Consider the following 12,338-nt stretch of genomic DNA (forward strand, 5'->3'; position numbering starts at 1 on the left):
GATGTGAAATGCATCGCATGACCTATTCCACTCTAACTTGATACTTCTGCCCACATTAGGGCAGAGATATTTTGTGACCTGTCACTTCCAGTGATTAATCCCAAAGGCGTCGAGTATCACGGAATCGGTGCTGCAGCTCATTGACTGATTTCCTAACCCCATCTGCTGGAGTTACGCTGGGAAGCTGGTGCATCTTTGGCAGAAAATCTTGCCTGCTATCTTTACTAAGTTGTTTCCGGTTCCTAAATGTCGCAACCATCAGCTCGTATGTCTTTGCCCATACAGATTTGCTGCCTTTACCTGTATAATGTAACTTGCATGAATGTCTGTGGCAGTATTATGTCTGGAAGTGCTGGACTCAATCAGTTTCACAAATGAGCCATTGTTTCGAGAGACAGTTTGGTGCAGTAAGAAGTCTCTGACTGAAAACATGATTCCTTTCAGAAATTCCATAAATGAAACATGAAGTATTTGATTGGCAGGTTATGAAATGTAGTTGTAGTTCCCTTGTGAATATTGAGATGGAAGGACTTCCCTTGGGGCTAGAGGTGGGGATGTAAGTGATCACTTATTGAATCATTGATCAATCCAGAGGTCCCTGAGCACTGGGTTAGGTTACATAGTTCATAAATAATGTAATAAATTCATATGGCTGTGACATTTCCCACGAAACCTATCGGAACCAGCTGAAGCAATAAAGAACCGTCCTTATGTTTGAGATGCAATCATCTTTAAAATGAAGTCAATAAGGTTTCTACAACAGAAAGCACATCTAGCCACCTCGTCTGATTTTTTGGTTTTAGACCAAATATTTGTCTTGAGCATTGCCGTCAGTTGGAATTAAATGTGTACCGTACGCATTTTTCACATTGGTAAATTAGTCAAAAATCAATGGCTAAATGTAGCATTTTAATGTGTTCAATGAAATAAATCAGAATTAAATGCTATGATGAAGAATAAACAGCATTGCTTGGATGGAACTAACCCATGCTATTAGACAGTTAGTGTCTTGTTTATATGGTACTTCTGTATGAAATGTACATAAAGTGAATACAGTTGAAATAGGAATCTTGAAACAAGACATCTGTCAGTTTTAAAAATGGATAAAAGCAGCATATAAAACTGCAGCTAGGATTTAGTGTACTGACAGCAGACGTAGTGTACATTGTAGCACCATTTATTGAAAGTATTTTCGCTTCATGGACACAGTTTGCCATTTTACTTATTAATTAAAATTAATTTTTTATATTCTCAAAACTTTTAATCTGTCTACCACAGATGCTCTTGGTTTGCTGTTCTGTTCCATTTAAATCTTCTGTTGGAGAGCAGTTCTACCAAATTATTTCCCTCGAGTGTATTAAACACTCAAGTGGAAATTTGTAACCAGAGGAATTTTTAAAAATCTAGTTGTAATGTTCAGAAAACACTGTTCTTATTGTATTTTTTAAAAATTCGTGACACGCCATCCACCAAGAGTACTAATCTTAGTAATTAAACATCAGAGGACTGTAGCGTTTGAACTATTGCCCAATTACATCATCCTTTACAGCCTACTGCCTTTAAGATATAGGGACTTCAGTTGAGGCCAATAATGCTAATATTACACTTTGTTACAGGGTTGACTGATGATGTTTTCAACATTGCAGTCTGACGACACCCAGGAGGCTATTCTGGTAATGTGAGAGCAAATATTGCCCTGTCCTTTCTTAAAAAAAAATCTTCCCCCTTTGTATATACCTATGGGCTACATTCAGCTCCCTGTTAAGTGAAGCACAGTGTGAACAGCTGCTGATGTGGTGCAAATAAAAAGAGAACTATCCTGTGGACAGTCATCTATGAGTAAAATTGAAATTTATTTTGTCAATTCAGTGCATTACAGCTCGTCTCAAAGAAAGAAGTCAGTGCCAGGATATAAATAAAAAGTCTCCCTTACCTCTTGTGAATGTGTTACAGCCCATAATGTTGGAGACCATGCCCCAGCATAGTACATTAAATTTAGTTGTACAGTCTGGATAACTTTAATGTTGCAAATGCATTGCAGCTTATGATATCTGAGAATACATCTTGGTAACAAGGAATCATCCAGCATGGTTTAATCAGAAAATAAAAATTCTGATCTATTTGTCACGCTATTGCTGGGCACCATTCTCCTGTCACCTTTGGTTTTCCTGCCATTGTGTGCTTTGGGACAGAGAGTAACAAGCCATTGGAGACTATAAAAGTGTGTATGCTGGAGTGAATGAGTGAGATGCACTGGGGCTTGTGTGAGAGAGGAACCAGAGGGCATAGTGAAAGACTCTGAAAGTGAATGTATGCAAGTGACTGGAAAATCAGTGAGTGATGAGAGACGGGGCAGCATGAGTGGATGTATGCGACTGGGGAGAAAGAGGGAGGGAGGGAGAAATCAAGGAACGAGAAATGTGGAGGAAGGTACTGTGGTCTCTATTAATTGGGGCCAGCTGTTTTATTTTTCTTCCTAGTTCTATGTAAACATTTACCAGACCACTACTCATTTTATTGGACTGAATCCAGGAAATAATTAGTGGATGTCTGATCACCTACATAGTACTACTTTTGATCATGAAAAGTAGAGCTGGCAGGGGGGAATAGTGCAAACTGATATTTTCCATTTTCATGTCTTGTTAAATTTAGATTCTGTCTAATCAGGAACATGTTATGGCATCTAACTTGGTCTTAGCTTCTAAATTCTTATATTTTAACTCCTTTTGCGGTCAGAGGCAGTTTTCCAAAAGCATACTCACTTCTAAGTGAAGCTTTATATCTTAGAACAAAGGTTTCATCATTTAATTTTATTTTTTGTCTTTACTGTCTCTGAATTTTGTCCATACTTCAAATGAGAAATTCAGCCAAAAAAAGTTGTTCCAACACGATGCCCAATTGATTTCTGATTCTCCTGCACATGAATTTTGAAAGCGTGGGCGTTCCTGGTAAATCTGATGATTGATTTTTCTAAAGTTATAGGAACCCAGCTGTTGCACTGAAGAGCAGGGCTCACCTTGGAGGTGAGGTGTCTACTGAATGGAACACTTCAGCAGTGTGCTTGGGATTCTGAATGCAAATCCTTTTGAGTCTGTGTGTTTTGCCTTCACATTACTAAGTGTTAAGACTTAGTCCTTCCACTAGTTTTTCAATTACAGGTTACGTTCAATTATCATAGAATCACAGAATGATACAGCATAGAAGGAGGCCATTTGGCCCATCGTGTCTGTGCCAGCTCTTTGAAAGAGCTATCCAATTAATCTCACTCCCCTGCCCTTTTCCCCAGAGCCCTGTAAATTTTTCCCCTTCAAGTATTTATCCAATTGTCTTTTGAAAGTTATTACTGAATCTGCTTCCACCACCCTTTCAGGCAGTGCATTCCAGATCATAACAACTTGCTGCTTAAAATTTTATTCCTCATGTCGCCTCTGGTTCTTTTGCCAATTACCTTAAATCTGTGTCCTCTGATTCTCGACACTTCCGCCAATGGGATCAGTTCCTCCTTATTTACCCTATCAAAACCGTTCATGATTTTGAACACCTCTATCAAATCTCCCCTTAACCTTCTCTGCTCTAAGGAGAACAACCCCAGTTTCTAGTCTCTCCACATAACTGAAATCACCCATCCTTGGTACCATTCTAGTAAATCTGCTCTGCACCCTCTCTCTAAAGCCTTGACATCCTAAAGTGTAGTGCCCAGAATCAGCCACAATATTCCAGCTGGGGCCTAACCAGTGTTTTATAAAGGTTTAGCATAACTTCCTTGCTTTTGTACTCTCTGCCTCTATTTATAATTAAAGTATAGTTGGACTTTGTTAGCGATTACTGTTGGCTTGATATAGTTGTCATACAGCCTATACCAGAAGTGAGCTGGATATTTTTTGTAGGGGAGGGGGAAAAAAATTAATATATTGCTTATGGTGTCTTTTGATCTATGTACTATATCTTCTGCTTAATATCTTCTATATTATCATTTAATAACACTCTCGTTACTGATTTTTTTTCCCCTCCCATTATGCCTCATATATATATGCTTAATTGAATTTGCTTACATATAGTGAGTACAGTGATTTGCATTGGGGAATGGGATTGACTTCTCTCTTTCACCCTCCCCACTCCATAGAAATAGGAGACCTTTCAACCTATCATGCCTGTGCTGGTTCTTTGCTCGAGTAATCTGAAACTAATCCCACTTCCCTGTCCTCTTCCCATATCCACGTATCTTCCTCTGCTTCAAATTTATCCATTTTCCCCTTTTAAAATATGCAATGGTTTCTGCCTCAACCAATTCCTGTGGCAAAGCATTCCATGCTCCAAAAACCCACTGCATAAAGAAATTTCTCCTAATCTCTTTCTTCAGTCTCCTAGTGATGAGAACCCCTCGTCACTGGCTCCGCAACCAAAGGGAATGTTTTTCTCTATTCGCTTTATTAAAACCCTTCATTAATCTTAAAAGCCTCTATTAAATCTTAGCCTCTCTGTTTCATGTGCTATATTGGCCACTCTCCAGTCCCATGCAACAATTAAGGAGGATTGAAAAATTATGACCGGGGCCTCTGCCATCTTCTCCCTCACTTCTTTCAACAGCCTCGGTGGACACTGTCAGGGTCCAAACTTTTATCTACCTTGAGTTCTTCTAATTTTTTTAGAACCAATTCCTTTTCTGTCGTTATCTCTAACAATTGTTCCATATGCTCCTGTAGTATACCTACTTTCTAATTTCTACCATAATTTATAAAAACTGATGCAAAATATCTTTTTAATATTTTTGCCATACCTTCATCCTCTGCAACTAGACCCCTCCCCTCGTTCCTGAGTGGTCCTACCTTCTCTACCTATACTTTTACTTTAACCCTTACTATTTCATTTTATATTATCTGTTAGTCTCTTTTCATATTCCCTTATAGCCCTTCTAATCTCTGTTTTCAGCTCCCACTACTCTTTCTATATTCCTCATGACTTTCTTCAGTATTGCTGGCCCTACTTTTATCATATATGCCTCCTTTTTAAGTTTCAGTTTATTTTTAATCTCTACTTTTCCATGCAACTCTATTTGATGCAGTAGCTTTTCGCCTTATAGGAATATATTTACTTTTACTCTATCCATCTTACATTTGAAGACCGCTGACCCTTTGACCTCTTTGCTAACTTTTCTGCCTGTTTACTTGGGGCTAGATCACTTCAGTTCTTGCTGAACTTTGCCTTTTTCCGGTTCAGTTCCCTTATCTTTGACCCATTATTATCCTTCTTTATTCTAACATTACAAGATAGTTAAGTTCAGTCGTAATTTCCCAGCAAGGTCTTGTACAATATCTTGAGTAATCGAGCGGACTGAGAACTGAATTTTGTCTTCTCCTTCTCCCACCTCGACCATGGCTGTGGGAGGGTGAGTGGGGTAAGAGAGAAGGTGAGGCGCTGAAGTTGGAGCCCGCTGCAGGCTGCTGTGTGTCCCCTGCACTACGATATATTATAGGAGAACTGCAAATTCTCTGTTCTCCTTGCGCCTCTCTTGGTATGTAAAAATAGTATGCCCTCGTTGTCTAATTGGTTGCAGAAGTTATTAAAATGGCCCTTTTTCACCTTTTTGAGGCATAACTAAATGTGATGGGGTGAAAAAGATTGGGAGTTCAGGGATCAGGTATTACCTTTGTGTAGGTGTCCTTTCACTGGATCCGCCCAGGACCCCCTGCAATTGCACGGTCCTAATGCTGCCCCTGAGTACTTGAGGAGAGGGAACAATTTACAATGTCAGCTCACATGGGGGCCAGGAAGAGAAGATGGATGGTCAGCAGTTCAGTGGGAATCGGGGTCAAGGGAGCAGGAAATGAGTTTCATGGACAGGATGAGCTTGGAGAGGGCGGAGGAGATGAGAGAAATTAGAATAAGACACAGATTTTAGGGCTAGAGCCAGAGGCAGGGGAGTGGGGGCGGTTTGGCTTAGGGGAGGTAGGGAATCAGCTGAACTGATGGTCTCAGTCTTGGTGGTTAAGAAGTCCATAAGCTCTTTGCATTTGTTGGAGGTGAGAGTGGAGGCGACAGGGGAGACAGGTTTAAGGAGACAATTGGTAGTGGAGAAAAGAAGCCGGGAGTTATCTTTGCTCGCCAGGGTGGTTCTGGAGTAGTGTGTGGCTTTGGCAGCCTGGTGCTTGATCACCATTCTGTGACCCCTGCTGAAAAATACATCTGTGTGGACATCGATTGGGAACTAAATCAAGCTCTGCTGTAAAGCTCCAATGGTCAAACAGCTCGCTGATGCTCACTGTCTAGGTTCACACATGAAAGCAGCCACTTAGGTAAGATACTGGAGGGCTGCTGTCACCTATGGAATCTTACCCCGGCATTGAGGAGAAAAGGGGAGAAAAGTGAATAAAATTGAGGCAGAAGAGAAACTGCTGTTCACGCACAATTTTTTGCGTGCACCCACTTATTCTTGTTTTTAATCACTGTTCTCCTGCCAGAACAAGCCACAATCAAACATGCACTTTGCAAAAATGGAGGAATAAAATCAGTTAACATTTAAAGTACTTCAGCTGTTAATATTCTATCCCTAATTCCTCTCATCCTTCTCAAAATAATAGATCAAATGCAAACATATAACTGATCGTGATTAAAATTGATTCCCCCTCTCTTCCTTCCCCCCCGCCCCCCCCCACCTCTCCATTCCCCAGCATTCATTTCAAAACACAAAGTCTCAATATTATGCACCTGAGGGAGGAGATCTGTGTAAATGCTTATTTTTGTCCCTGGATTTTTTTGTCTTCTCTTCAATTTCTTCCGTTCTTTTAATTTTCTCTTTCATTGTCTTTGCTTTTCTTTGGCTATTTTCTCTCCTTTCTCAGTCTTTGTTGTTTCTCAGGCTGTCTGGAAATTTGATTTCCTTATCTGAGGAATGGAAGAAGCCGAAATCTTTGACCAGTTTGATTGCCAGTAGGAACAGAAGGCCGGATAAACAATACAGTATAATTTAAAAAAAGATTAAAAATCTGGAATAAAATCCTAGACCTCTTTAAGGTGTGATTTAATAGCAGTAATAGACATGCAAAGATTGTAATTGAGGACAGGCAGCTTGACTGAAGCACTCAGCCTGCAATTTTGCCCTTCAATCAAGCTGTCTTTCCTCAATTACAACTTCGCTTGTACTCCCGCTTGTCCATTATTGCTTAATTATCATTTTGTTTGCTTTTTAAAAAACGTTATGCTAATCTTGCTTCAATGTCATTAACCCTTACGAGAGGATATGGGGACATAAATAATGGATGGAGTCAATTTTGAAGCTCCAAATTATTCAGGGAGACATTTTTGTTGTTTGATAACCCTTCGCAAGGTAGCTTCCAAGATTGGTTAAATATGTAAAGCAGTCATGTAGAAAAGAAAATAAAGGCAATCAATAAAGCTTTTGAAATGTTAAAAGATTTTCAGAAGAAGGAATTGAACTGTACAGTGATATTTAAAAATCCATTTGCTTGGTTCTGATGCGTTCCAAAGGAGTGTCATCAGTGGTGTTGGCATTTAAAGGTCAAGAAAAATTTAGATGGTTTACAAAATGCATTTGATAATAGGCAGGCTAGTGGTGCAGCCCATTAGTCACTGATGATTAGTGTATTGATGTACTGTGCTACTGAGTGTCAAAGACGAAAATTGACAATACAGTAAGTAACAGATATCAAACTAGGTTCGATGGAAGGAAGGAAATCAGTAGGTAAGACAACCTGCAGTATGCTTGTGCACCTCGAAGTAGAAAGTTTTACGGTGGCATTGACAGGAGCCTGAGAATTGCGTCACTTCCTTGTGTTTTGTTGGGCAGTGGTGCGTAACATGAGAGATCTGCGGAAACGAGGGAAAATAACTTACAGTATAGGAAACAGTGGAGTAAGATGCACACTTTTGAGACTCCCTCAGAATGCAGATGAGTTGGGAGACATGAAGTATAGCCCTTTGGATGAGGTGCTACCCATTGGTACTCTGGAACTGTTCCTCACCAAGATTGCTGGCTTCGGAGGAAAATGGGGCGGGCTCCTGGGAAGGAATGTTGAAAGTGGTGACTTTGATTTTTGCATAAAATCTAACCATTTTATTTTGTTATATTTTAGGGTGACAAAAGAAGTGGATGCTACATCCAAAGAAGCGAAAAACTTTTTACAAAACCAGAATGAAATGCAGGAAAAATGTTCTCCAGCAGCACCAGCAACCATGGAAATGGGATCCCCTACAGGTTCAGGGTAAGTACTGATTGCCATGACTCATACAGGGTTAGAAATTGGCTTCTCTAGATGCCAGTCAAAGTAGAGCATGAAGAGTTTCTGGAACATTTACTGGTTGTTCAGTTAGTCACTTATCTTTTTATATGTTTTACACAAGAAACTGGAGATCTAGTAATGTATCCATATCTGTGGCAAAACTCCAGCCCAACTTGCTCTGGGTACCATCAGGGTCGGTTGTACCTTTTGAATTTGGTCTCTCAGATGTGCAATTGGATTGGTAATGTGGTTTTGTTATGTCTCCAGACTGCTGTCTCTGTAAAATGAAGTTCAGATTCGGGTGTAAATGGGCTGGTGTGAATTCTGCTCTGGAGTTCAAGATTTCTAGATTGCCTTCAGAGAAGAGAAGCAATGTTTAGATCATTATTTGAACACACCAGTACAAATTCTGTCCAAAGTATCGAAGCTCAACTGCGTTTCAAGTTAGAGAAATGTGGTTGAACTCTAGGTCCATGTTGGCACAGCATAGACACTGAATTTGTTCCTATGATACCCATGTTGGATGAGGAAACTGTACCTGGCAGCTGTGTAGTGGATGGTTCACATTAAAAGTTTCACTGTGGAGTTGGATCCATTTCAAATTCACTAGAGAATAATATAAGCAGAGCTTATAAGGATCTGAAGGGGCTATCTTTTTTGACCGACTTTTGGTGCTAGATTGGTGCTTGATTTAGTCCAAATTATGTGAAAGACAATGAATGTATAATCTTGCTAATTCACAAATCCCAGCTGGATTAAAAAATACTAATTAGTTTCTAGCTCATATAATCTATAGGTGATGGATTTCACTTCTGTTACAACAAAGAATTAAAAAAGGTCCGTAATCATTCCTGGGTCAATGGAACAGCGTACTCCGGATCTGTTTGATTGTTTAACCATTAGTTACCAATGATGAAAATGCTCTTAATATTTTTGATTCTTAGTTTTTGCTTTGTCTAGAAAACTTTGTTCGGAAATCTTCACATTTAATGCACTAAATATATCAATATGAAAATGTGATTTCATGAACCATTTAATTGCAGTGAGATGGGAGAGTGACAAAATATATTTAAGACTAGTTATGTTGTACTTCAAGGCAAAATCATTTTCAGATTTACCCTTCATGGTCATTTGTATCAGAAACGGCCTAGAAAATGAAATGGTATGCATGGGTTTTTTTCCTACATGTTTTCACTTTTTATTGAATTTTAGAGACTTTCTCTGCAGGCATGTACGTGCAAACAATATGTATTTAGAAACTCTGCCATCTCTCGGTGACATTTTTGCAGCTGCAGATTTCCAAAGACACAATTGGATAATCTGAATCTGTCAGGTCTGGCCTTGTGGAGCTAATGAAAGAAGTAGAAGAAGTGATTGACTTGTAAAGAAAATACTGTTTCTCTGTTTCTCTTTATCTCTTTCATGGGTATGAACAATTTTGACAGGACAGCAGAGGTGGAGATATGGTGCTGCACTTTACTCTTTTAAAAAGCACTGACAGGAGGAGAAAATCTGGATCCTAATTGAGTTGGTGCAGCCAGTCTAGATTCTGAAGGCCCCTGAAAATATCAAGTTCTGTTGAGCAGCAACTCTGTCAGAAGAGCAATAACTAAATTCCCTTGCTTCGCTGCTGCTGGTCTGTGTCATTTGGTTAGACTTCTAATTAGGAATTGAGTTTTCTTCACTGCCTGACCTCCTGTTCAGTGCTCTGCAAAATAACATGCAACACCCTAGTCAGGCCACACTTTGAGTACTGTGTCTACTTCTGGTTACCAAGCCTCAGGAGAAAATCGAACACTGGGGGCAAATCCGAGAAGAGTCATGGTGCTGATCCCTTGTGTCAGAGGTTTGGTTTATCAGGAAAGACTGGAGAAATCTGAACTTGTGAGGCTGAGAGTGATCCCAGTTACTGCTGCGCCTCACCTCCCCCTCTCATGAGTTCAAGATTGTGAAGCCTGCACTTGGCAGCGCCCTCTGATGTAATAGCTGAGATGGGGAGCTCAGTACAATCACCAGTGTGAACCTACCATTTGCAATTATGTGTTATCTTAAAACATGAACCTCTTTAACAAATGATAGTTGTACTATGAAGATGATAGGGTGGCATTTATTAGAAAAAAACAAAGTCAGAAACTAGAATTTAGAGGTTCAAACAGGAAAGAGCAGCATTGTAAAACAAAAGACTCTCACCCAAACCAACAATATATGCCCCTTTAAGGACTGTGATCGCACTCATGATTATAAAGCTGCCTGAACTTAGTGCCGCCTTAAGGTACAGTAGGATTGCTTTGATTGAATGTGCCATTCTAACCCTTGTAGAAAGCAAGTCAGGTAATAGCTGTGTTTTGCAGTATAAATGCATTTTTACATAGATTAAACAACATAGCTGAACAGCTCCCATGTTGTGCAATAGAGAAATTCTGTTCCAGCAGCCGAAGGTAGTTTACTAAGTATAAGCAACATGATCTGATTTTAAAAAAAATTCCAATTCACAGCTTTTCCATTCTTAGAATATACTTACAAATGAGTTAAAACTTGTGGAGTGACAGAAGATGGCCTGAAGCATATAATATAGTAGCTCTGAACTTGAAGGTGTTTGTATTTGCAAATATATTAATGTAGATTGTTTTTTTTTGTAGGTGTCCTCCGTAATTGTGACATCCATTAGTCACCAGCAGGGCATGCCTCGTCACTTCTTATTACATAAAACATGAGCTCTTTGACTTCTGTTGCTTTTGCATTAAGGTTCTCAGTCTGTAATTGGAACCAAGGTGACTACAGTGTTTGAATTGCTTGCCATCCAAAAGTCCGAGTTTCGATCTCCTCAGGTGTTACTTGGTCTGGTCATTTCATGACACTAATTATGTCTCTATTTGCACCAAAGCACTTCTGAGTCTCAGACAGCCGAAGTGAGATCATTCCTTCAGCTGTAGACTGTAATTATGTTTTCAGGCTGTCAACACAGGCACTTGTGCTATAAGGGCTTTGCAACTGCTGAAACAGAAAAGCGGGAACAAGGAACTACTCTGGGCCTCTCATCACGGTCAAAGCCCCTGCTTTGATCCTAAAATCTGAATATTCGGTTTGAAAATTCATAAAACTGATAGAGGAAATTACTTGCATTTATATAGCGTCTTTCTTGACTTCAGTCCCAAAGTACTTCACAGCCAATGAAGTATTTTTGAAGTACAGTTGCTGTTGTAATGTAGAGAAACATTTTTGCATGCAGTGAAGTCCTAGAAACAGCAATGAGCTAAATGATCAGATAATCCGTTTTAGTGATACTGATTGAGGGATAAACATTGGTCGGGACTCCCCTGATGTTCTTCAAATAGTGCCATATGATTTTTTGCGTCCAGACATGGCCTCGATTTAACGCCTCATCCAAAAGACGGCACCTCCAACAGTGCAGTACACCTTCATTGCTGTTGATTAATTGGGTTTCCTTAACTTCAATCACATTGGTAATAGTATTGCAGGGTAAATTGAAATAATGGGCCCAATATTACGAGGGTGGCGGGTTCTCGGCGGGGGGGGGGGAGGTGGGCGTGGGTAACGCGCCCTGTGAAATCAGTCTGCCCCGCACGCAATCGCAGGCTAATTGGTTCCACTTACCTCTTGTTCCGGGTTCCCTGCTGCTAAGCTGCGTGGCTGGCGGTCTGCACATGCGCAATAAGGTCTGTCAGCTGGAGGAGCTCTATTTAAAGGTGCTGTCCTCCACTGACTGATGCTGCAACAAATAGGAAAAATTACAGCATGGAACAGCCCAAGGGGAAGGCTGCTCCCAGGTTTAATGATGCCTCACTCCAGGTATCATTGGATGGGGTGAGGAGGAGGGGGAGCACAGAGATCTTCCCCCCGGCGGGCAGGAGGAAGCGGCCTGCCTCTGCCACCAAGAAGGCCTGGCTCGAGGTGGCAGAGGAGGTCACCTGCACCACCAACATATCGCCCACCTGCATTCAGTGCAGGAGGCGCTGCAATGACCTAAGTAGGTCAGCCAAAGTGAGTACACTTACCCATTCCCCTACACTCTGTCTGCCACATCACTGCCCCCACCCCACACCTCCTTCTGCACTGCCAACACTACTCTGTCACATCACC

At 40.5% G+C, this 12,338-nt stretch overlaps 1 protein-coding gene across 1 annotated transcript in view; it reads left to right on the forward strand.

Moving 5' to 3' along the window:
- Positions 1 to 12,338, forward strand: part of cfdp1 (craniofacial development protein 1) — a 153,653-nt gene that overhangs the window by 23,870 nt on the left and 117,445 nt on the right. The window contains exon 5 of the mRNA XM_067997851.1: positions 8,091 to 8,219. Within this exon, the coding sequence (XP_067853952.1) occupies positions 8,091 to 8,219 (129 nt within the window). The remainder of the gene's footprint in view (positions 1 to 8,090; positions 8,220 to 12,338) is intronic.

This window comes from Heptranchias perlo, chromosome 16 (assembly GCF_035084215.1).
Source record: "Heptranchias perlo isolate sHepPer1 chromosome 16, sHepPer1.hap1, whole genome shotgun sequence".
NCBI classification, from domain to species: domain Eukaryota; kingdom Metazoa; phylum Chordata; class Chondrichthyes; order Hexanchiformes; family Hexanchidae; genus Heptranchias; species Heptranchias perlo.